This window comes from Exophiala bonariae (assembly GCF_035927105.1).
Source record: "Exophiala bonariae strain CCFEE 5792 chromosome Unknown scaffold_9, whole genome shotgun sequence".
NCBI classification, from domain to species: domain Eukaryota; kingdom Fungi; phylum Ascomycota; class Eurotiomycetes; order Chaetothyriales; family Herpotrichiellaceae; genus Exophiala; species Exophiala bonariae.
The window spans coordinates 432,189-457,268 of NW_027042484.1; the positions used below are offsets into that span (position 1 = coordinate 432,189).

Consider the following 25,080-nt stretch of genomic DNA (forward strand, 5'->3'; position numbering starts at 1 on the left):
GAAACACAACGACAGGCTAAAAAGCATGCGTGAACACGGATAAATGACATGGGAAAAGAGCTCCGGACTGGACAGCTTCATGATGGGTTGGCCACCAAGGGCAAACAGGGCATAGGTTGTGGCCAAGCGTAAAAAATTGGCTTGGCCATGGAGGTGATGGGGAAGTAGAATGGAGGAAGCGAATCGAGTATTGTCCCGCCACTGGATCGTTAAAGTAATGTCTCTTGGCAGTCCGGGGGTCATAACTCCTTGGGGCGCGGGCACACGGGGTGACGGGGGAGGGGCGGACCACTGGAGCTTCTTATTACTTTGAGGTGCATTTGAATCGACTGCCGATATTGCAAGATGCGAACGTGGCTTGATTTGTTAGAGGCATGCAGATGACCTAGACCCATTCTGCTCTCTTACAGGATCTCCTGTCTATTGGGAGCTGTCAAGACACATACAGACACCGAAGGAGGATTGATGACAATCCCTCATGGAAGAGGGAAACACGACAGGCACCGGGTGGCAATCTCGAGTTCTCGAGCCCATTTCCAACTTGCAGCAAAGGTTCGAGTCGGCGAGGCAGTCTGAGCAAGGTGGGTTAAGGTGGCTTGACGTATGAGGTGAGGAGACTGAGGCAGGAAGGGCTGATCGCCAGCGAGTCACGTCAGTCATAAGGCACCCTTTCTTGGCAGTAAACCATCGAGGTTCGGCAGTTGTGATTGAGGCATGTTTGAATGCAACCAGGCTCCAGATGAAGAAGACCATCAGACTTTTGGTCGCAAAATCAGTACTATGCCATTGATGCCAGAGAGAATCCCTGGTCTAAAGGCCGTAAAGAGACTTCTGGTCCGCCCACACAGGTTTTTGGCACTAGTATTGAAATGAACATGTGAGGGCTGCTAGTAACAAACGACTGCAGCCTTGCAAGTCATAGTTAAAACCATCAAAGTGCACAGTACGTCGTCTTCGATCTGCCGCCGTGAGACTAATCAAATCCACGTGGCATGCAAATTTAGTCCACCTTGCATCGGTTACGTTCCCCGTATCAAGTAGGGAATTGCGCTACTTCCAATTCTAGGCACGAAGCTCGGAAGGTCTGGAGTCCATATTCGGGTGGGTTGGTTTCTGGCCAGATCCGTGAAAGTTTCTTTCACCTCCAATTCATTCCATGAGACGTGCTTAGAATGCAGTTGTCGTCCTTGAGTAGGTATGATGAAACTGTAGAAGAAACTGCGACGGCCCCGAAGGGTATTTGTGTAAAGATTATGCGCCCATTACCATCATAAAAAGGTTCACGTCGCACCCCTCAATGCCATTGCTCCAAGGATCTGAACTTCAAGATTACTGGTTTGATCTTTCGAGATGCCGGAATCGCCAGCGACTTGTTTGTTGCCCTTACGCGCTGGGGGCGGAGCGATCTTATAAATTTTCTTGATTCGGTTGATGTCGCTGATATCCTGGATTGACCGATCCTCGAATGGCACTTCCTCCCCTTGGATGTTATCGCCGAGATGGCGGGTCACGCTTTCCTGAGTGATTTGAATCTGCGTGGCGATTTTCATGACCAGCAAGTCCTTTGTCGTTTCACTCACACCAAACCTGCGAAATGCTTCACCGATCTGTTGACGTTAGTGCAATTTCCTCCATCCGTGGCTAGGCCAGAGACAAACATTATTATTTGGACTGAGCGCATAGACAGTCTCTGAGTGGACGTTTCTGGATTTCAGTCGGTCATTCAGGTAGTCATTGATCGCGCGAAAAGCGGCGGCTAGGGCATGCTTGGTAGAAATCACCTGTTCTGGTTAGAAATTGCGGGTTCAAGAGAATGGAGAATGGATCCCATCTAAAATTTACCGTGCTGGCGTCAATAAAGGCATATTCGAAATCGGTGTTCCCAGCAAGGAGCTGTTCTCTAAGAAACGCCGCGTTCTTGACGTCACGGTAAAGCGCAACGAACAAGGTCAAGTCTGAAGGGATATGAGCTAGTTGAATTGCTTGAACCATGATACCTGTCTGCTTCTGGACTTTGTAGAGATTGTAAAGGCCATACGTGAAATATTTAAGTGGTTGTGGTGGTTAGGTAATTACTAGGTATCTAAGTTGTCAGCCTGATGGTTAAGCCTTGTGACAACTCTTGGCACCCCTCGACCGGGTTTTGAAAATCTTATCGCGCCCACCAATTTTCTAAATTCCTGGAGACAGTATATAGTAGTTTGACAAAATATCTATTGTTCTCCTCTTGATTATATACAATCCTGTATCTATACTTTTAGTGCGATCTAAATCAGGCGGCTGTAGATCATCTAGGCCACAATTTTCTAGCGATAGCACCTCATCTTCCTATGTGCCCTGATCACCGATCCCTTCATGATAGGGAAGTCCTTGTTCCCGCAACGCATTTCGCGCAAGTACTGACATTGGCCAGTTCAACGTCAGCTCCAATGACATATGTCGGAGCTTGGTCATGATGAATCAAATCCAGAGTACCAACAAAGCGTTTCTCGGAAAGCTGTATTCTTCAAACAAGTCGGATGTCTGGCAGCTTTCCTTGTTGATTTGGACTTCCTCTTTTTAACTGTCGCAAGCAAGCCCTGGTCGGTTTCTTGTAGAGTCTATGGCTTTTGGCATCTCCTGAGCTCACACCACCACAAGGTCAGCAGACCAGTACATGAAGAATGTCACTATGACAGAAGCCTTCAGGAAATCGTTGATTCTCAAGGGACGGAAGCGATGGTTGCTCAAGCCCTCCTTTGGGCCAAGTGCCTCATGTGGAATAGCTTGCGGACAGTGCTTTTCTTTCTAAAGCAAGCTCTCGAAGTGGGGAGAAGGGTGTGTAAACCATATCCTTTAGCCCCAAGCCAGTTGAAGCAGGGGAACTTCAAATCCCATATCCGACGCACGTCATGCTCCGCAAGTAAGAATGAATCACAGGCTAGGATCAAGGCTAGTAGCCTCTGTTCCAATACCACGGCATCATTCGTACTTTATCGGGTGCAATATCATCATAGGCAAGCACATTCGACCTCTCCCCTCGCCTAATTCCCACGCAATTTCATCGTTCTTGTTTTCTCGTCCAAGCCATCTTCTCCACAAGTAGCCGGAGAAGAGAGCATTTGAGTAGTAGCTTCCACCACGGAAAACATGTTCACCCGGACCAAAGACACTGCCTCCATCACCGTGGAAGCGACCATTGCCGTGGTCCATCCCAGCAGCCTTGCCCTCTTCACCAACCGGGGCATTATTGAAGATTTCGTTTGCATGCTCACTAGGCCAGTCACGATCAAAATAGACTGGGAGGGGCGCGTAGACAGCCTTGAGACCATACTGGAGAGCAATCGAGGCTGGATACATTTCAGGGAACATTGTGTGCTTATTCAGGTATGTCTCTTGATGCATCAGCAGCAGGAGACGGCGGGACAAGCGAGATGCAGTGATGAGAGATGCACGAGTTGGCGGTCGGCCTTCACCATCGGCACCCACTTCATAACCAGTGATATCCCCCTGGAACGCCCATTGGGTACGGGATGGATCGAAGAGAGGATTGAAGGTGATAAGATCTGTGATTTCCTCAAACCCTGGGGGGATTTGTTGCTTCGGTATTGGTAGAAGTTCTTTCTCGTCCATTTGCGGCCCTTCAATTGGTGTTTGGCCGAGGGCCTCAGTCTCCTTGACGATGGAAGCGGCATATTCTTCATAGGAACCATTATACTGGGATGGAATAAAGAATTTAGCCGACTTTTCCCAAGCGTATTCTTTGGGCTGTTTGTTGGCCCATCCAGAAATCTGATCCAAGAGCTCGTGATAATGCCCTGTGACTCTGATGTCCATCTCCCAATGCCAAAAATAGTCATACTCGGTATGTTTCGAAGCGAAGTATTGGAATGGGAAATGCAAGGAACGATAAGCCTCATACACATCTCCTCCCGAGAAATTGATGACACTTTCGGGAAATGGTGGTGGGTAGATCAGCTTCATCTGTGCCACAGACCATAGTGTGCCCATTCCGCGAAACTCCTCTGGCAAGCTTTCTTCTAATACCCGATCATAAACTTCTTTCGAGGCCCATATAGGTAGCGAGTCGTCTTGAACGTGAATGAGGAAATGTACTGTATACTCACCTCCAGTAGCTAGAGCAAGCTCGCTTATAATCGCTCGAAGCATGATAATATCGTATTTCGAGTACTTGAAGGAGCTCCAGGTCCGGATAACAAATGCTGTTCGTGACTTCATTTGCTCAGCGTTTGTCTTCAAGCATTGCTGCTGGGCGGAGTTCCACTTGATTTTGCGCCAATCAATTGGGGTGACCTTCTCAATCCCCTCTTGATCACCTTCAATTTCAACACCAAGACCGCCCTTTTCTTCCGAAACGCCGTGACCGTATGGAGCAAGTCGATTGACTCTGTCGTAGCAAACTTCAGTGTTGAACCCAATTTCTTCCTGCGAACCGAATAATGGATCGGACAGTCCTTGAGGTAATCCAAGGTAGGTCGATAGTTTTGGAGGCAGTATCTCGTTTTCACTGTCAATATAACACGGAAGTAGATTTTCCCCAAGAGCTGAGGGTGAAACGACGAGCTCCAAATCGCCAGTTACTTTTACTTCAAAGAGGTCGGATGGTTCGCTTTGTTGCTCGGGAACATATCGTGCTAATGGGACGATAGTCTGTCGACCGTGATATAGTCCACGAAGTCTTATCCAATTGTCAGCATGTGCGCATTTCTGGTAGTGATATCGACTCACAGAGGAAATTGCTCCCACCAGAAGAATTCCCTGCCATTTCGGTCCCTCGACTGACCAAGAGGGATTATGCCACCATCATCTTCATTGTCCAGGAATATTTCCCCAGCATCTCCGACCGAATCTTTCGGAGCCTGGCTAGGAAAAGGGTCGCGAAGCTGATCGACCGACACGGGTGACAAGGCGAACACCAGCAGCAATATTACGAAGACGGTAGCCGTACAGAAAGTTTTCCTTGATCGTAATCTCGAAAGACTCAATTGTCGTCTATGGCCGAGCCGCGACCGAGGAGAATCAGCATTGCTGAGGAGTCCATTGTGGGACGAATCGATGCTCAGGTTATACTTGTGAGCGGCGGGCGCATCGCTTCTGTTGGTGGTGTTGAACAACTTGGACAGTTTAAGCATCCCGGGTGACGCAGGCAGGTTCGATGCCCGAGACAGGTGTCGGGCGTTCTCAGTAAGCACGATAGGTGGAACCCCGTAACGATAAGGTGTCTGTTTGTGGGTGTGAAGGCCAAAACCGAACACTCAAACGATCATAACTTCATCATCAACGACAAGCATACACATATATACATGGAATCTATAATACAACCTGTGCAGAGAGACGCAAAAGGACCAAGCAACTCAGGAGAAGCGATAGGCAGTTGCAGGATTTTAAGAACTACAACGCTTATCCTACCATGATGTCTGGTGGCGGGCATGGCACTGAACGCGGTTCGAAGTCAATCCCCCATTTCACGAAGCCCATCCAGCGAAGGACCGCTTATCGCTCCCTAGAGCCTCACTAAAGTGCGGGAAAGCTGGTGGGCAGATTAGGGACAAATCCACCCATTGCGTGGCGAGTCATGGCGAACATGGATGTGACCAGGGATGGCTGGCGTCCAATTCCGCTTGGTGTCCTTGGCAAGAGTATCCCTGGATCGTCTCCAATTCCTGCTCCTCGCATTGCCCGGATTTGGAGCAATCTCTCTTCTCCCCAGGCTTTTGAGCCTTCCAATTAACTGTACGTCAGCCCTGGATCTCGTCATGCCAGATTGGTAATTACCCGTCGATCTTGAACATTGACCTTTATGAGCACTGCGAGACGAGCAGGATTCTTCTTGCATGCATCTAACCAAATCCCTCATGCAATTAGATCGAGGACATACTGACCATAGTCAAATCCTAACAATGCCTACAGCGGTCGTTACAGGTGCAAACAGTGGCATTGGCCATGCATTTGCCATAATATTGATCAACGAGGTCAGCCTGTTTCAACTCGTTATGCATGTGCTTTTGTCAGTATAATGACCTCCAGGTAGGGATATAAGGTCTACGCTGTCGATAAAGACCACGGACATGGGTTGCAGAACCTGAGCTCTGAAGCCACCACTCACGTTCTCGATGTGGCTTCAGTCGAGTCAATCAAGAATTTCAAGAACGTTCTTGGTGATGAGGCAATTGATCTATTGCTTAACATTGCAGGTCAGCGCATGGTACAATACAGCGAAGACTTCTGCTGAGAAACTAAACAGGGGTGGCTTCTGGCCCAGATAAAGACGGGCTCTATACAACTAACATAGATATTCTGCAAAGAACCTTCGCAGTAAACACTTTCGGCCCTATGCTTTTGACACAGGAACTTCTTCCGAACATTCTAAGATCTTCGAAGCCAAAGATAGGCATCGTGTCAAGTCGTGTTGGCTCAATTGGGGACAACAGCAGCGGAGGACACTATGCATATCGCGCGTCCAAAGCAGCTGTCAATTCCATCGGCAAGAGTCTTGCCAACGACCTTAAAGAGCAAGGTGTGATTGTGACTTTACTGCACCCTGGATTCGTGAGGACAAACATTTTACCTGCCGAAAGTATGCCTCCCGAAGCCGTCGAGGCAGACGAGGCAGCGATCAAATTATGGGAGAACATTGTCAGCAAGAAAGAGTTGGAGGACACTGGCAAGTTTTGGCATAGGGAAGGCTATGAATTACCATGGTAAACCAGTTGATATGCAGCGAGAGGGTTGGTCAGGAGTGTACCATCGCTTTCATTGAGGACGACGCAACCACAAATGACAAATTTAAAATATTCCAATATCCTTCCCTTAAGCATAAGCAGACGACCGTGCTTGCATGAATAATGACATTGTTTTCTTCACTCATACCTCGAAACCTCACCCGCGCCCTGTCATGGACTCAAGTCAGAGTTTCTCCAATCACCTGAGTACCGTTGCGGCATCAGTGCCGACTCCCGAGTGACTGACAATTTGTTCAGCCTCGGCAGAAGCACGTTATCGGCGCTTCTCCGACTCCAAGCCTGAATAAGCTAAGCTCTGCAGGAGGGATAAGCCAAAGTTCAATTCTACACTCGAATTCTTAGAAATCAATATCTCAGAAGTAACCGGGGCCACAGCCCTCATCTGTATCCTGTTATATAAGTGAATCTGGCTGATGAAAGTCTACGCCAAAATTTCCATCCATCAGAGCGTTGCATTTTAGTTAGTCCTTGGTCGATTTTTTTGCCTCCACATTAACAACACCATGACGAGTACAGAAGTGCCCAAGGGCACGAACGTGGGAGTTCCCAATATCCCTTATTTCACTCCACAACACTTGACATCACCCGGTGTGCCATTCGACCAAACCAAGCCTGTACCGACACTATTTACGCCATTGAAGATCCGTGGCACGACACTGCGCAATCGCATTGTCGTTGCCCCCATGTGTCAGTACAGCACGGCGCCGGATGGGCCAGACATTGGCAAGCTAACCGACTATCACATTGCAACGCTCGGACACTACGCTCTGAAGGGTGCGAGTCTGGTCTTCATCGAAGCTACCGGCGTACAACCCAATGGACGTATCTCGCCGAATTGTCCCGGTCTATGGGACGACAGCCAGATTGAGGGGGTCAAGCGGGTAGCGGATTTCATTCGTTCCCAGGGAGCATTGTCGGGTATTCAGCTGGCACACGCTGGTCGCAAGGCTAGCACCCTACCACAGTGGGTTGCTGCGACGTTAGGGAAACGCACTGGGGCACGAGCGACAAAAGAGGCTGGCGGCTGGCCCGATGATGTTGTCGGCCCAATGGGAGGTCCGGAGGAGACCTGGGACGGACTAAACGACGACAGCGGATATTACCCTCCACGACAGCTCACCGTGACGGAGATTCAAGAGCTCGTAAAAGCCTTCGCGGACGCCGCGCGCCGCTCTGTCGAAGCTGGCATTGATGTTATTGAGATCCATGCTGCACATGGATATCTTCACCACCAATTCCTGAGCCCTATTACAAATCGACGAACCGATCAATATGGTGGCAGCTTCGAAAATCGTACTCGATTTCTGACGGAAGTAATCCAGGCAATGCGCAAAGTCATTCCAGACACCATGCCATTGTTTCTCCGAGTCAGCTCGACCGAGTGGATGGACCACACAGAGATTGGCAAGAAATACGGTAGCTGGGACGTCGAAGACACGATTCGATTAGCAAAGCTCCTTCCAGCCCTCGGTGTTGATCTTCTTGATGTTAGCAGTGCTGGAAACCACCCACTTCAACGAATCAACACCTTCGAGTCCAAAGACTACCAGATCAAAATCGCCAATCAGATCCGTACGGACATGAAAGGGTCCAATCCGCAACTACTCGTAGGCGCGGTCGGGTTGATCACCGAGGCCGAGCAGGCCAGAGATATCGTTGATGATGCTGGCTCAGATCTGAGCATTGGTGAGGAAGCTGCAGCCGCCAAGGAGATGACACAAGCGAAACCTGGCAAAGAGCCCATGGCTGATCTGATTCTCGTCGCTCGCCAATTCATGCGAGAGCCCGAATGGGTGCTCAAGGTTGCGTGGAAGCTAGGTGTTGACGTCGCGTGGCCGAATCAGTTTTTGCGAGTGAGGTTCCCGAAACTGTGAGAACCCCGCTACAATGTTTGTGAAGTTGGAGTAAATGGCGAACAATATTGCAGCCAGTGATCACCAGACCGCTTTCAAGTTAGACATTGAAAGACGGGGGTTTGGTTAAGAGGCTTGTTAGAAATTGAAAGAGGCGGCTTTTGTTGAGAGGCTCGTGAGACTCTTAGAGATTAGATGGGTGGCACAATTGCTATTGTCTGATGTTGATAGAAATCCCAATCGCCAATGCCGCAATACTTTGGCAACGCTGGCCAGATTCCCGAGTTCATCTCTCCATCAACATAACTCCAGCCAATCCATGTTCGTGATGTGTTGACTGAACCAGGTGTCGTCGATGAAATCAGTACCAAATGGATTGAACTGGCTCCAGTCTTCCTGAGCTGCAGGAGGCTCTTGATACTCGGAGGTAGGAACATTTATTGGTGGTACATTAGGGACAGAGCCGATGGTCTGTGCGCGAAGACTTTTCAATGTCTGGATAGCTCGTGGTGCTGACTGAATTTGCTGCTTGTAGTGATCCATGATGCCAAGCGCCCGGTGCCAGTTGATCTCGAACGAAGGTCGTATGAGGTCTTCATCCACGATTGGGCAAGTAAGACCGACCAGAATGATTGATGCCGCGGCAAATGCAACTGTAATGCGTCAATCTCCTACTTGAAAAGCTCTTCCTACCGATATCGTAACTTACAGTATACTGTGTGCCAGCCTGAACTTCGATAAGTGGTATTCAAATGATGATGTAGACACTCAATCAGAGTTTGTGCTGTCCTGACGCATAGATTGCAACAACTTCTCACTAATTCGACATCGAGAGAGGCCGGCTTGAGCGATACAGGATCAATCGTGATGCGTCGCTTCGTAGCAAGTAAGAGGATGGGCCGGAGGAGGAGCACCCTGGTGTACTGGAACCTGTGTAGTTCAAAGTTAGCAAAGTCACTCTTCCTGGTCCGTTGCTCATACCTGCAAAACAAAACCTGCTCTTGAATCTGTACACTGGTGATCTGCTCACGTGGTACTCGATTCGTGGACAAACACTCTCGAATATATTCCGGGACTGTATCCACAAATGATTCCAGGCGTCGATTCAATACTAGAACCCCTAAAATCATTTCTTGGACACGCTTGTCGTCCTGCAGAAGCTCATTGAGATTATTTCGCAGGTTTTCTGAATATAGTGAGGCAAGAATCTCGTCCAGGATGACGAACAAATGGGACGAAGACACAAGTAAACCAATTCTTGACGGAATCCCTGGAGGCTGTTGACCGACACCAGAAGTACGAAGATATTCATCATCAATCAAGGACGGCATGGGTACATCCCAATTATTGGTGATCATGGTGGGCCGTCCGAAAGTCATGGACAAAAGCCTATGTTTGTCAGCAATCTCTGCATCGGCGGAAGCTGGAAATACTGACTTGTCGAGGACAAAACAAGTATGCCATATTCTGCGGGCCATCTCCTTATTGAGTTGATTTTCTGGTCTATACTTTGTGACATCGATATGTAGACCCAGGCTTTGGGCCGTCCTTATAGCGAGGCCTACCACGTTCCAGCAACGGCTAGCATATCGAGTAGATTGAAGATACACTCCACTGACCAGCAGCATCTGTACAAGTGAAACAGAGGTCGAATCAAAAATGTCATAGACAAAGACTTTACGTGATCTTTGATAAAAATCTTCGGCGAGTGATACCTTGTTTTGTGCAGGAACGGACGCACTGAACTGACAACCAATTGCAAAAACAAGATTTAGTGTGGAGATAAATATATTCTCGTTGACATCGGAGACGTCCCCACCAGGTTCTCTGCCTTCGGAGGTCCACAAGCGTGAGTATTTGTCCATGAAGGATGTTTTGTGGAGGACAGGAAAGAGAGGGTGAACAAATTCCCAAAAGCATTGTACATATTCGTCAGCGGACCATCGAGGTGGTAGAAGGAAAGCCGATGGATCTCTCTCCATTATTGGTAAGGGCTTCATGGGTATTAATTGGTCAGTCTGTAAATGATCACCGTTGCCGTTCGTTGCATTTGGATCGGCCTGTCTGGTCAACTCGCTCGTGCCATGAGTGAAACTCCTTAAAAATGCGATGGTCGATGAACCTCTGTAGACGAGACCGTCTTCAACAGCGTTCGATGTTACCGTAGCAAGAGCATCCGCACCCATAGCGAAACTGTCATCACGGTCGATATGGGTAGACACTGAGTCTCTACCAGTGGCTATGGTCCCAGAACGTGGCCGAGTTATCGGAGATTCAGAGTGAAGATCCCCATCACGCGAAGCATACCGCTGAGGAACCATTGCAGTTCGGCCTGAACGAAGCCGTTAGTAAATAAGGAATGCATGAGGCTGCATCTCGGACATACTTAATGCACTAGGTACCGCTTTGGATTGACTCTTGTCATGCTGGGCATCGTTGTCACTATTGATATTCAATGAGTCACAGGTCCTCACCAGTCACATCCTGAGTCCGAGGGTGCATACCTTTGAGGATCATCAGCTACGTTTACGTAGACACAGGTAGACCCCACGCGACGAGAGATGCAAGCTTGACAAATAGGCAGGGTTCCGTCGCATCGAGTCTTTCGCCGCCGACAAGTTCGGCATGCTAACCTAACCTTTCGGCGCTTTGGACGAGGCGGACCTGAGTATGTCGGGCTGCTTCCCTCTGGAGACACCGCTATGGAAGTGCCATCAAGAACGATGCTGTAGTTGGCGGAATTCTCCCTGTTCGGGGCGGTATTGAGGTTCATAGAAAATCCGTCCTGAGAAGCCTGGGGTGGCATACTCAAAGTAGATCTTCGAAGAAAGGTCTCCGATCATCCGAGATTATAGAGGGATTCAACAGAACGGCATACTGCTACACTTCAATTCAGGAATCGTGATGAACAACTTCTGCAATTGTAGAGCGTAGTTACCAAGGTGGTTAGATTCTCCACCTCCACCTCCGCAAAAGCATGCTGGACACATTGCGGCTGGGGCGATTTTATTTCACCGTGGCGAATTACGGTCGAGTATTTGAGCGCTCAACCGCATGGTTCATTGTCTCAATAATTTCTCAGCCTCATCTTGGTGAACAGTCTCAAAGCTTCCAATTGATCGATGAATGTTTCTTCTGGTGACCAGCCCGAATCCATCTAGTTTGAAGCGCATTACCGAGAGATAAGAAGATAGAAGGCCAGGTTATCCACAAGCACTGACCTGGTGAGGCTCTGCTTCGTGTGAGCTAGGCTCGACTGCTCTAAGTTGATCTGCAATAGGGGTCTGGCTTATGAACTTGGGCTCGTATCCTATGATATGCATATTCTCGAACGCTGAGCTAGCACTAGAACAATATGGTAAGGCAGAAGTGACCTGATTCATCGATCATCCAGGCGAGCCAGTCCTTGCTGGCCCCCCCTCCTTCCACCTTGGCAAAATGAGTTCGGATCGTCAGGATGGTCTCAAGGCGTCCCATGCATGTTCACATTGATACAGGCACTGGTAACACAGGTGCCTAGTTTCAACTTCGTCTCCGCTAAACGCTTGCTCGAGTGCTCTGCCTATATAAGCATCGAGCTCTCCTCCTCGACTTTCACTGGTATCAAGCTGCATTACCAGAGAACTGCCCCAAGTATCAACTTCCATACAGCACTAACACCAAAAATGGACACCTCTTCACCGTACAGTTCGCACCCAATCTTCAAGCTCCGAGTAGCTCTGTTAGCTAATGCCGGCTTGGGCCTCTTCTTCACCTTTTTCGTGGTGGCCGATCATTACACGTCTTTACGCAGCCTTTTTTCCTTCATTTTCCTGCTCTTCCTCCTTACCATCGCCATATCATGCTACGATCTTGTGCGGTGGGCGGTCAACAGACATCAATCTGATGACGTCTTCAAGCCGTCGCTGAAAATCGTGTCAGCGGCGGAGATCTTACTCGCGTCTTTATATGTATATGTCTATGTGCAGGAGATGATTGACATCGATCGCTATCTGAACCGCAACTGGCATAATTACTCCGACGTCATCACCATATATGGTACCTTACCGCCCTTGGTAGCAACTGGCCTCCATGGAATATGTGTGGTAAAGCAACTCGAGCTGAAGAAGAAAGTGACTGCCCTGCGAGTTCCAACAGCATCCAACACCAGGAGCGGAGCAATCAGGCTCCAAGAAGGAGAAGACAATATCAACGTGTGAAACTACTCGCTGTCGGGCTACAAACCAAGATGGCGTATTGGCTAGTATTTACACATTGGCAGCCTTTCATTTACAGTTATTTACAAAGTGGTGGGACCAGAAGACGGGCCGAGAACTCTGTGCCCAGAAGCCAGATGGTGCTCTTTCATAAGTTGCTCCTCCCAGGAAGGGACAGCCTTTGCTTCAAATCAGCCTTTGCCTCGGCGATCAACTTTCCCATATCGATATCTGAAATAATACCATTTCTCCGAATGATCTCAGACTCGATTTTCTTAAAGTCGTCACCTACACCATCAGCCCGCCATTCGTAGCTATCACCAATGAATCTACTACTTTGTACGAGCCATTGGCCTCGCTCTCTCCTGGAAGCGTCAAAAGCTGCCAAGACACCTTCTAGGTCCTGCTGTGTTTTCACGTTCTCATCTGCAAACAGTTCGGCGAGAATGGCACTATCCTCGATGCAGAGTCCTGCTCCAGCGCCATGATGAGGTGAAGTGGCGTGTGCTGCGTCTCCAGAGATAGCCAGTCGCCCTTTGTAGAATGTGGGGACAGGATTCTCGCCTAGATCGAATATTGCCCACTGCAGAGACTCGAATCAGCATCCAAGTTCACTTTGATTCTTTGTGCGTCGAGACTTACCACGTCGAGGTTTTCCTCCGTCAGTTTTAACAGATTGATCACATTCGCGCCATAATCAGCAAAATCCCGAAGAGCATCTTCCCGTCTAGCTCGCCTCGTCAGTCTTTGATAATCAGGCCAATCTTCACTTTGCGTTCGGAATGCCACAATGTTCAAAATAGTGCCATGGCTAACAGCAAAGGTCAACAAGTGACCATCCGGCCCCATCTGCAGGATTGTTAGCTTTCCCTGGTCTAGAAAGATTGGGACATCGACAATACTTACATGCATACAAGCATTCTTGGCCCGCTCTTCTCCCAGGACTTCCACCGCCTTTTCCATTGGTATCAGGCCTCGGTAGGCATATTTGTGCGTGTAGGTGGGATATGCAGAAGGATGGTCCACACCGACGATAAGCTGGCGAACCCGTGACTTGATGCCGTCACACCCAATGACAACGTCTGCTTCTGCCGTCGTTCCGTCAAGGAACTTCATCAGCAGCTTGCCGTCGTCTTTCTCCGTAATGTCATCAAGCCTCTTCCCGAACTTAGCAATTCCCTCAGGAATCAACGTAACCATCTCGTCCAGAAACCGGGCTCGATGCACGCCATTCTGGCCCAAACTATTGGTGATTGTGAACGCCGCTTCTTGGTGACCGTCGGCCTTCTTGTCGTAGCCGTTGAGATAGTCAAACCACACGTTCTGCTTCGATGGCCAGACGTTGCGTGTGCAGACCTTATCAAAGGCTTTATAAACACCTTCGTGACAGCTTTTCATCGCCTGGACGGCATTGGGACTGAAGCTCACGCCAGCGCCAACTTCTCCAAATTGCGGTGCCTGTTCGTAGATTGTGACTGGGACGTTGCGGTAATGTAGAGCGATCGCTAGAGTAACACCGGCGATCCCACCGCCGATAATAGCCACTTCGAAGGATTTCGACGGCGCCATTTCCCGGGATGAAATATGCTTGGTCGAGACAGGATATCAAGCACAGCACTACGATTGCTTCAAGAACAGCACTTGTATTGGAAACCCTCTTAATAAATGAAGCAATAACAGCCCGGGCTCAAGCAATATTTAAAGGTCTAGACAATGACATATATGAGATCGATTTGCCAATCACCTACATTCATTTTTCGGGATCGACTTCGGGATCGAAAATGGTTGTAAACAGGTTTGTAGTAGTGTTGCGCATATTCCCTCGTCAGTCAAAGGTCCGAAAACCCCAAAGTTTGTCTGACCTTGTCTCATTTTCTCTTCTCGGACTAGCTGGGGATTATCGTCAAGGTAGTGCTTGTCGAGGCCAGTAAAAGACCATCGTAGTGTTGACGTCGAGGAGGACCTGAAAGGATAGTTAAAAATACGTACTTGACGCGGATACTGTTGATAACAAATTTGAGGTCAAAGAGGCTCTAGAATTACGAGGCTCAACGCATCACATCTAAGTAAATGGACCACATGCACCTATCCCGAGGAGATATGAGATCGAATGTCAGACTGCCAATTTGGAGTTTGGACCAGGGAGGCAGTATGCGCCGCGGTAGCAAAGAAGCAGACCCCGGGTTTGTGTCGAACACTAATCATCCCGAGATCGCCATCAGACAGATATTTTCTGCTGACGGCCTCAGGACCCGAGGGCCCGCGATCCCGAAAAAGGGTCAGCCTCGCCCCTTTCCCGCCCTACCACCAATCTGCCAGGTCAGTATCCGAATTGAAGTATGATGTCTTAGCAGCCCGTAGAGTCTGTCAATTCAAGAGGAAATCGTCACAATTAATCTTGCTAGGTTACACTGACCAAGTAAAATTTCGATGACCGTCTATGATTATGAGGTAAAACAACGTACTGTAGTAAGTATATGATGCATGCAAATACTGTACGATCCCACCATTCACACCGTACCAAATGTCCATCACTATTGGAAGAACCTCACCCTTCTGACATGGTCCTCCGCGCCCTCCTTCCCAATCACATCGCCTCCATATGTGAAGAATCCATCCAAGACACCTTCCACGGGCTTGGTGTGCTTCTTGATCTCATCCGGCGTGCCGAAAACCCACACAATCTGCTGGCCCATGATCATGTGCTGCAGAATATGGCAGTGCATCATCCAGACACCGACGTTCTCCTCGGTGACGCGCAGACGCCATGCTCTCCACCCATTCACTTCACCTGGGTTGGGAGACTGGACCTGATATTTGTACAGCATTGTCGTGTCCCGTCGTGAGCCGGTCCACGGCCGCCCATTGACGGAGTTGGATTCCAGCAGTGTCTTATGAGCCTCGACGGAATAGACGTCGGGGCCGGAGCCTAGGTCCCAGAAGTGTTCGCCGTGGGCGTGGACTGGATGTGGACCGTACATGCCGGCAGGGAAAGAGGCTGCGTTCTGCCAGACGATCTCGATCACTTCGCCAATCTTGGCGGGGTATGTGTGAGAGATGGGATCGAATCCTTCTTGTTCAGGATTGCTCATAGCGCGCTCATAATCGGGTACAGCGCTGTTGACAGTGCCGTTGGAGAGGATTTCGACCAGATATGGGGTCTGGGTCGTGGGTCCGAGAGGATGTTGCTCATGCCACGACTCCATGTTTTCCTTGAACTCAGTATAGCCAGAGCTGTTGTTCAAGAATTGTAGGGTCGAGATGGTGATCCGGCGAGTCACTTCTTCGGCCGTAGGTGCTTTGACGTAACCCGGTAAATCCGGATTTTCGAAAGTGTATTCGAGGAAGTTCTCGACATCGTAGGGAAGTTCAAGGATTGGGGATTGAGGGACATCATTTGGGCCCGTCGCGCCCGCGTCTGCCGAGGGTTGAGGTCTTCCGGATAGATTCTGGCGCTTCTCCACGCCTTCACCAGTCACGTAGTTCAATATCGCCCAGGCAGGCACCGTTCCAAATCCCTCTCGAGTCTCAGCTTGTATCCAAAACTTTGTTTTCCCTCCCAATGCGTTCAATTCTTCCTGAGTCTTCGTTTTCATTAAAAAGCTGAATCTTTGGCCGGTGTCAGCTTGAATGAACGGCGTCTCGACTGGGAGGACATATGAACTATCAGTCTCGATCACGGTGAGATTTTCGTGGTCTTCAAATCCCACCACTACCATCGACAAAGCTGTTCCACCGATGACTCGCCATCTGTATGTCTTGCCAGGCTCGACATCCACCTGCCATGGCTGACATGATTCATCCGAGGGATTCGAATTCTTTGGCCCAGGTGCTGTACCACTATGGCCATTGATTAACAATGCGAGCGGGTCATCAGTCCATTTCCATGTTTTACTATTCAGCATTTCCTCCACCTCATGATCTTCAAAGGAGTAGTAATCGCCAAACTTGAGGATGATTTCGTCGTCGTAAGGGTATGGTGGAGCGCCCGCATCCTTCACGATCAGGGCCCCTGCCGCAGTTATCGCCTGAAAGCCGATATGTGAATGATAAAACGAAGTTCCGGCTTCATGAGCCTTGGGATGTAGTTCGTAGTCGAAGAAGTGTCCTGGTGGAATTGGCCACTGCGACCCTAGTGGAGAGCCATCTCCATATGGAGCGGTCGCCATGGAAAGCCCGTGCCAGTGCTAAAGCTCATTGTTAATGATAACATCGAATAGCTTCGAGCCTAAACCTACCATTGTTGCATTGATATCTGCGTCATTGTACACGCGAATCCATGTGGTAACATCGGGCTCAAGGTATATGGGAGGCCCCGGGTATGTGCCGTTGACGAGAGTCGAAAGACGAGGCTTGCAATCTTGTTGTATCGTTCCAACACTTATTCGGAGAACATGGTCCGGCACAAAAGCAACGACGAAACCAAAAAGCTGTAGTAATACACAGACACCTGACAGCATCGAGGACCGAGAAAGGAAAGCCATCAGTTGCCACAAGGTCTCTTTGAGAGTGTGACCATGCAACAATCAAGTGGACGTATAAAGTCAACTTATATGATATGTTGATAGACCTACCAAGAAATCTGAGGGTATGGCATTCCAAAAGCCACCAAGCCTCCCAAAGTTAATGGGAGGCCGTGTAAGTGCCAATACCATTATGTCTCACAAGAAGCGCGAGCCAAAGCCTTGGATAGGGAGCCTCGTGGAGATCCTTAAAAGCGATCCGAATTTGATGCTCAGGGGAAGGTGGATTCACCCACAAAATGGTCGGCCGAATTCCTCATGTATCCCCTTCCAGTCATCATGACTGTATGAGACAGCACATTGGGATTACGATCAGGTCCCGAGCACAGCGGAGGTCGGGGTTCTGAGCCAATAACATGGCCATGGGAGGCGATCGTGTAACACAAGCCGTGTCGTACAAGATGACAAACGACCCGACCATGCTGAACGGTGCGAAATACCCACTGCCGAATAGCTGCTGAGTACGCACTCCTCTTGATGAGGCTGTGTCAAGTCCGGACGGGTTGTTATTGTAGCTAAAATCGCTAAAAAGGATCCAGGATGCCTGAGGCCACTCAGCCTTGGCGTTCCTTATATAAACTTGAGACTTCGTGAATCTCATACTACTTAACGAGAAACGTACCTTGATTTGATAGCCTTAGCAGCGAAAGGCTCCGCATATCCCACTACGTACCTTGGTACTGTAGTAAGCACCGACTGGGTCGTGTATTTTCATCTACACCAAGTTGACAACCCAAGATAGGTACAACAGCATCACTCAAGTGAATGTAGTAGCTATGCCATGGATTGTAATTAGCGTCATGGTCCTAATGACATGCTATGTTTTCTTCTGTGAACAACACCAGCCGCACTCGAGGATGGGATCCGGACTTGGCCTGGATTCATTGTCGTTCTGGTGCGGCACAACAATCTATCTAGTTTGCATGTTAAAGTACACTGCAACCATTCTTCGATCTCCTCCCCGTCCACTTTTGTTGGCTTCCACAGCCACGGAGAATACCATACCACGTGCTCAGCCGGGTTGAGTGATTATCATGCAGTGAGGATAATTGGTGTATCATACCTCGATTCTTCCCAGTAAGCACATCCATCTCCGAAATAACGCATTCTCATCTCTCACTCATTTAAGTAGGTTCCCTCATTGCATGCAGTACCTCGAGATATCGACCCATCGTTTGTTGTAAAAAAAAAAACCCATCCAACGCCGTCGCTAATGATTGAAACATGTTTTTTGATTAAGACATTGATGGCCAGCGAATAAGCTAAAAGAACTCGTCCTTTGCTGTGACAATTTGGTATGAGGCCGATGAAAAGTGCATTGAAAAAAAATGACTCTCGGTCAAGATGAGATCGGAAGGGAGAAGGTCAATCTAATGGATCCACCTACCGATTCGAGATCAAGACTGAGGTGTAGTGACCGGTGTGATCACGATGTGATGGTACAAAACAATACTTTTAGTCCTCCTTAGGTGAGGTTGGCGAGTACTGAGGACTGTTGGGAGAATATTGAGGGCTAGTAATGGTCGCAGCTCTGGTTTGAGGGCTGCGTGGTGAAGCGTTATACATTGGACTCGTAGGTGAGTAAGATGGGCTTGTGGGGGACGTGGGACTAGTTGGGCTGTACGTCGGTGATGTTGGAGAATAACTAGGCGACACCGGAGACTGTTTGCTACCACTGCCACCGTACATTGGACTGGTGGGACTGTACATTGGAGAGGTCGGGCTGTACACTGGCGACGTGGGTGAATTGGGCGACGTAGGACTGAACGCAGGCGAGGTAGGTGAGTAGCTCGGCGACGTTGGTGAACCTCCATAAGCAGGAGAGGTTGGCGAGTAGCTCGGAGATGTTGGCGAATAGCTAGGAGACGTTGGTGAATTCTGTGCCGGCGACGTCGGGGAATAAGCAGGAGACGTCGGAGTGAAAGCCGGGCTGGCTGGGCTGAACGATGGTGAGGTTGGACCAAAACCAGGACTCGTTGCGCCAAACATCGGTGAAGTAGGAGAGTAACCGGCAGTGGGTGAGAAGCCGGGGGAGCTTGGGCTGGTGCCACCGAATGGACTGCCAGGCGAGTATCCTCCAGGGCTTCGAGCCGAGTAGGGACTGATTCCACCACTGAACCCGGGATGGAATTCCGAGAAACCTCCCGCTTCGTCTGAGCCTGATGCAGCAATGGGAGAGAAAGAAGCGCCGTAATCCGGAGAGCCCAAATAATTGGTGTCCTGCATAGGTGAACCTGAATCATATGGAGTAGACGCACCCTCGAGAAGTTGTTGAGATCCTTTGACGCCAATAGGAGCGTTGTTGGCATTGTTGATGGGTACTGTCTCGAGTAGCACTGGGTCAAGCAGAATTTCCATGGTGCCTGTGCCAACGGGAGCTACTTGACCTAAGATCAAGTTCTCTGAGACACCTCGACAATCGTCCAATTCGCCTGCAGCTGCAGCTTCCAATAGAATCTCCACTGTCTGTTCGAATGAGCATCGCATTAGAGCTCCGGTATCAGACTTGTTGATGCCATGACGAGTGACAGCCATAACATAACCACGTGCCGTCATGACATCACAAAGAATACACAAATGGCGAGCATTCACATAAGAACCATCGAAGGACAGGACTTGTGTCAGCTCACGCATAATGGCAGCTCTGGTTGCCTCGATACCGAGAACCTCGAAGACTTCGGTGAATCGGTTGGTGTAGGTGCGACTGGTATCAACTCCCTCAATAGTGAGTACCTTTGCGAACGAGCTACCACTAGTCTCCAAAACATACTCGTTGCATCGAGGATCACTCTTTGCCATGAAGACTGAATTGTCCTCTGCAATGATTGCCCGAGACTTTTGATCAATGAAGGCTCTCGATACACCAGGGACACCGTGGAAGGTCAGGTGATCTAACATTTCGTTCAGGAAACGGCGGAGGACCTCATCATCTTCTTTTCGTTCGTCATCCTCGTCCTTGCCATAGTTCTGAACAAGTCGAACTCGAATGATTTGTTCATCAGCGTTGATGTCACTAAAGATGACAGACAAGTCCTTGCCATACGTGGACTTGATCTTCGCAGAGACATCTTGGATATTCAAACCCTTGTCGAGAAGCTTTGCACGACTGAGAGTGATACGAAGAAGCCACTTTGAGTGGGCAGCAAGATCTTGATCACTGTCTTCTGGAATGATAAAGTATGATTCAACCATGTCCAGATCCTCCGGGATGATCGTGCTCTGGATGTCAGGATCATACCAAAGCTCACACGTCTCCGCAACGGAACGAAGATTGGTATGCTGGACACGGCTTCGAAGTAGTTTGGCGGCCTCCTTATCGCCAACGTTCTCAGGAAGTTGATAGACAGTCATGGAAGGGGTTCTGATGGTCTGTGAGACGTTCAAGATCTCCTTCAGACGCGGAACACCCAAAGTAACGTTCTTGGCAGACACACCGGTGAAATGGAAAGTGTTAAGGGTCATCTGAGTAGCAGGTTCGCCAATCGATTGTGCAGCCAAGACACCAACCATCTCGCCAGGATTGGCAGCGGCAGCAATAAATCGACTTTCAACTCCACCAATGATGTTGTCAAAAGCCAGTCTGTTCAATCCATGCTCCAGCACCAGGCGTTTGAATGCCAATCGAGATCGAAGCTGAGCTTTCAAAAGAAGAGTCGCGTTGGATTGGGCCTCCACAGAGAGGGGATCATCACCACGGACAACAACCAAACGCTCAAGCAGTTGCTTCACCGCGTTCAAAGCGTAGCGTGGATCAAGATCAGTCTTGTCACCACGACGAATCTTGAAGTTCTTTTGTGCCTGGTCGATGATACGTGCCACGTTCATGGGCAGCTGCATCGAGTCTTCAGTTCCTTTGCCCATCTTCCGCAAGAAGTCTCGGGATGTCTGAAGGGCTTCTAATTCTTCATCGAACATTTCTTGCAATTCTGTGTCACCTTGGATTTCTCTCGCTTGGAGAAGTTTGCCTCGCCAAAGAGAAACATCGCCACTCATGACATCAACAGCAAACCGATTATTGAAAGCTTTATCTGACATCGTGATGATATCAACCTTTTGGTTTTCGATATGGGCGCCATCTAGACCATCTTCACCGTAGATGAACTGTACAATGTTGCCACGACTGTCTCGGATGGTTCCGTCATATTTGACGGTGACTTCTTCAAGAGCCTTGACAAGACGACGTTGAATGTAGCCAGTCTCTGCAGTCTTGACAGCGGTATCAATCAGACCTTCACGACCGGCCATTGCGTGGAAGAAGAATTCTGTGGGGGTCAAGCCTCTCAGGTATGAATTCTCAACGAAACCTCTTGAAGGAGCAGAGTAATCATCCTTTGCGAAATGTGGCAAGGTGCGATACTTGAAGCCGAAAGGAATACGTTTGCCTTCGACAGCCTGTTGGCCGACGATAGCTGTCATCTGAGCGATATTGATAGTTGAACCTTTAGAACCAGCACGAGCCATGGTGATGGCGTTGTTGAGATCTCTCAAGCTGTCTTCAGTCGCAGCACCTGCTTGATCACGAGCTTGATTGAGTGCGTTCATGACTTTGCTTTCAAATGTTTGACGCACGTTCATACCTGGGGCAGGCTCAAGGTCTTCGTTGTATGCCTTTTGTGCAATCTCCTCAACTTCTTGCTTTCGCGAGTCGACGGCGTACTGAATTTTTTCGACCGTAACCTCATCTGGTACTGTGTCACCAATACCGATGCTGAAGCTATTATGGAGCAGCCAGTAATTTACGACGGTTTGCGCGCCGTTGAAAAAGGCCATTGCTGCATCGTGCCCAAATTCATTGAAGATTGTGTGAATGATACCTCCAGCGCTCGTTCCCACAAACTTTTTGCTGAAAATACCAAACATCAAGTTGCCCTCGAGAACCATAAGTCCGGTATCATTAGATGGCACATAAGGATCTTCACCCTTGGCATCCAATCGTTCCAGATTGAGCTGCTTGTTCAAGATCATACTGATCATTTGCTTGCCCGTCCAGCGGGGTCTAGGCTTAATGACGGCAGGTTGAGGAATGACTCCATCCCAATCTGGCACCCACAGCATGATGTTCATGACTTGATCACGACTGAGGAAGACGTCACGTCGACAGATCTTGTAGATTCCGCACAGTGTATCTTGGACAATGCCCATGAGAGGACCGTTTCGTTGAGGTGAGACAATGTTAAGCGGAACCATGCAAAGATTGGCCAATTCAGCTCGAGACTCTTCGCTCTGAGGTACATGCAAATTCATCTCGTCGCCATCAAAATCGGCGTTGTAAGGTGTAGTGACCGAGAGGTTGAGTCTGAATGTCGAATACGGCATCACGCGCACGCGGTGCGCCATCATTGATTCCTTGTGCAGAGATGGTTGACGGTTGAAGAGAATGACATCACCATCTCGGATGTGTCTTTCGACCTTCCAGCCATATGCCAATGTCAAATCTCCCTTGCTCTTATGATGGCGTAGATCAATGCGCTCTCCAGTATCTCGAATCACATATCGAGCACCAGGGTGATTTTCAGGACCTCTGGCGACAAGGGATTTGAGGAAATCAACGTTGAAACGTGTGACTGTTTCTGGGTATGTCAACATGCGAGCGATGGTCCGAGGGACACCAACTTCATCGAGTGACAGATTTGGATCACCCGTGATGACTGTACGTGCAGAGAAATCAACACGCTTTCCCATAAGGTTCTGGCGCAGTCTTCCCTCCTTGCCCTTCAGTCGAGCACGAATAGACTTGATGGGTCTTCCACTCTTATGCTGAGCTTTATCCAGTCCAGCAATTTCATTGTCCATGTAAGTGGCGATATGATATTGTAGAAGATCCTGCAGATCAACTTTGATATGGTCAGGTGTTCCATCAACTTCGGTTCGCAGAACAGCTTGATTAGCACGGATAATGTCACCGAGTTTGAAGGTCAAGTCGTCTTCACCACGCTGACCCTGGCCACTACCATCCACACTGATACTGGGACGGACTGGAGGGGGAGGAACGGGGAGTGCAGACAGGATCATCCACTCGGGCCGAGCATATTCAAGATTGAGACCCATCAGCTCGAGGGTTTCGTCGGTGAGGGTACGGAAAGTACGCAACACTTCAGTTGGGAAGATTCGTTTCTTTTCGGGTGTCGTATCCTCTTCATCTTCACCCTTGCGAGGCTTCCAGCTTGCCCAAAGTTGCAAACCAGTTCTTCGAATATCAGGCTGGGCATTGCCGCAACCACCATGCTTGATCTGGGGAGGTCCTTTCATCATTTGCTGATCAGCATCCTCGGGTGGATCGGCTTCGCAAATCAATCGAGGTTTGCTCAAACGCCAAACTGCGTCGAAACGGCGCTTGCGATCACGTATCTTGAAGGCGTGTTTCAATTCTTCGGACTGTCGACAGATTAGTCGACCATTCGTAGGAGATTCTATGATGATAGAAAAAGACTCACATCAAGAGCTTTGATTTTGCCACAGTTGTGGCAGACAGTTTCCAAGATTTTTTTGACCTTGCCCATGAAACCATAGTGATAAACGGGAGTAGCAAGCTTGATAACTCCAAAGTGCCCCGGACACTCTTGCATGTTCTCTTCACAAGTACTGCATTTGAAATTGCGGTCGATTGTCCCTAGGTGAGGATCATTAGGGCCTTTCTCTCGAGGTTTGAGGCGTTGCTCATCCCTGAAACAAAGTGTTAGAAATCTTGTCAAATGAGAAGCTCTCGTTATCTACATACATCGTCTCAGGATATTCGATGTCGATGACTGCGAGGCGTTCGGACTCTTTCGCGGAGAAGAGACCGAACTGAATTTCCTCGACAGTGCGCACAGGGGCGCTCGAGTAAGGGAAATTGAGATTCGACATGATCACGATTGTATCCTTAATATCCTTGGGAGACGATGATAGTTGTTCTCAATGATCTGAGATAATAGCAGTGCCTGCGCCGATGAATGCGCGTTCTGGTCAGGTATGACCCACCCGCCCGACGGGGCCACCCAAAACAATGTTCCTTTCCAGCTGCGCTTTTGACCAGTGTCGCTTTTCTTGATCCGAAAGTTGGTGAACACGTCCGCCTCGGCGATTAGATCGTATGGATTCGGGCGCGCGATCGATTCGAGATGGTATGGGTGGGTTGGTGATGAGGAGGAGGAGGATGAGTTGTGATGATGAGGGTGAGGTTGCCTGAGTTGTAAAAGAATTGCAGCCAAGCATCTGGAATGTAGGCGATGCCGGATACAGCTTAGCGTGCAATCAAAGGGGACATCACTTCTCATTTCACCTCGAGATCTCAGCCTCATCCTGGCAATGAATGACTCCGCGTTTACCAACTGAAGGCGTGATTATATTCATAAATCAAGATAACCCACTCTAACCAAAACATATGTGTTCTACAAGTGACTGCGAGACAAGCTCAACCAACTCAAGCATATGATACTGCGAGAATATTGTTTGTACTTGACATTATACGGATATCATTATACGGATACATGCAGGACCTTTGACATCTCGCGCTATGTATCTCTTGATCAGTTCGTCTAGGTGAATCAAGTTGTTCCGGGGGTTTGAACACGAGCAAACGCGTGAACGTCTCGCCATCTTACTGCTATAATTGTCCCACTGAGCGTAAACAATGTGATTACCATTCACTGAGAGATGACTTTGGCTGTAGTAGAATGATACCTCTGAGCGACTGCCTAGACTAGGTAGGTACCTACACTGTAATGAGCTCTCCATCGTGTTCTAGATCTTGAACATGGTCTTTCCTTGAAACGCCAACGCTTTT

The 25,080-nt window shown here is 49.0% G+C and overlaps 8 protein-coding genes across 8 annotated transcripts; 2 read left to right on the forward strand and 6 right to left on the reverse strand.

Moving 5' to 3' along the window:
* Positions 1–1,280: 1,280 nt before the first annotated feature.
* LTR84_012986 (uncharacterized protein) lies at positions 1,281–1,992 on the reverse strand (the record flags this gene model as incomplete). The annotated part of the gene is made up of 3 exons (XM_064856491.1): positions 1,281–1,607; positions 1,659–1,781; positions 1,843–1,992. The coding sequence occupies 3 exons, from the start codon at positions 1,990–1,992 to the stop codon at positions 1,281–1,283; spliced, it is 600 nt and encodes a 199-aa protein (XP_064707667.1).
* Positions 1,993–2,961: 969 nt separating this feature from the next.
* On the reverse strand, positions 2,962–5,132 carry LTR84_012987 (uncharacterized protein; the record flags this gene model as incomplete). Its single annotated transcript, XM_064856492.1, has 2 exons — positions 2,962–4,678; positions 4,729–5,132. The coding sequence occupies 2 exons, from the start codon at positions 5,130–5,132 to the stop codon at positions 2,962–2,964; spliced, it is 2,121 nt and encodes a 706-aa protein (XP_064707668.1).
* Positions 5,133–5,900: 768 nt separating this feature from the next.
* LTR84_012988 (uncharacterized protein) lies at positions 5,901–6,705 on the forward strand (the record flags this gene model as incomplete). The annotated part of the gene is made up of 3 exons (XM_064856493.1): positions 5,901–5,972; positions 6,032–6,194; positions 6,245–6,705. The coding sequence occupies 3 exons, from the start codon at positions 5,901–5,903 to the stop codon at positions 6,703–6,705; spliced, it is 696 nt and encodes a 231-aa protein (XP_064707669.1).
* A 541-nt stretch (positions 6,706–7,246) lies between these two features.
* Positions 7,247–8,617, forward strand: LTR84_012989 (uncharacterized protein; the record flags this gene model as incomplete). Its single annotated transcript, XM_064856494.1, has 1 exon — positions 7,247–8,617. The coding sequence occupies one exon, from the start codon at positions 7,247–7,249 to the stop codon at positions 8,615–8,617; it is 1,371 nt and encodes a 456-aa protein (XP_064707670.1).
* A 276-nt stretch (positions 8,618–8,893) lies between these two features.
* On the reverse strand, positions 8,894–11,402 carry LTR84_012990 (uncharacterized protein; the record flags this gene model as incomplete). Its single annotated transcript, XM_064856495.1, has 6 exons — positions 8,894–9,249; positions 9,306–9,526; positions 9,578–9,985; positions 10,034–10,928; positions 10,983–11,038; positions 11,101–11,402. The coding sequence occupies 6 exons, from the start codon at positions 11,400–11,402 to the stop codon at positions 8,894–8,896; spliced, it is 2,238 nt and encodes a 745-aa protein (XP_064707671.1).
* Positions 11,403–12,940: 1,538 nt separating this feature from the next.
* On the reverse strand, positions 12,941–14,361 carry LTR84_012991 (uncharacterized protein; the record flags this gene model as incomplete). Its single annotated transcript, XM_064856496.1, has 2 exons — positions 12,941–13,375; positions 13,435–14,361. The coding sequence occupies 2 exons, from the start codon at positions 14,359–14,361 to the stop codon at positions 12,941–12,943; spliced, it is 1,362 nt and encodes a 453-aa protein (XP_064707672.1).
* Positions 14,362–15,326: 965 nt separating this feature from the next.
* On the reverse strand, positions 15,327–17,252 carry LTR84_012992 (uncharacterized protein; the record flags this gene model as incomplete). The annotated part of the gene is made up of 2 exons (XM_064856497.1): positions 15,327–16,979; positions 17,031–17,252. 2 exons carry the CDS (start codon positions 17,250–17,252, stop codon positions 15,327–15,329), a joined length of 1,875 nt encoding a protein of 624 aa, XP_064707673.1.
* Positions 17,253–18,770: 1,518 nt separating this feature from the next.
* On the reverse strand, positions 18,771–24,161 carry LTR84_012993 (DNA-directed RNA polymerase II subunit RPB1; the record flags this gene model as incomplete). Its single annotated transcript, XM_064856498.1, has 3 exons — positions 18,771–23,690; positions 23,750–23,978; positions 24,034–24,161. 3 exons carry the CDS (start codon positions 24,159–24,161, stop codon positions 18,771–18,773), a joined length of 5,277 nt encoding a protein of 1,758 aa, XP_064707674.1.
* Between the last annotated feature and the right edge of the window lie 919 nt (positions 24,162–25,080).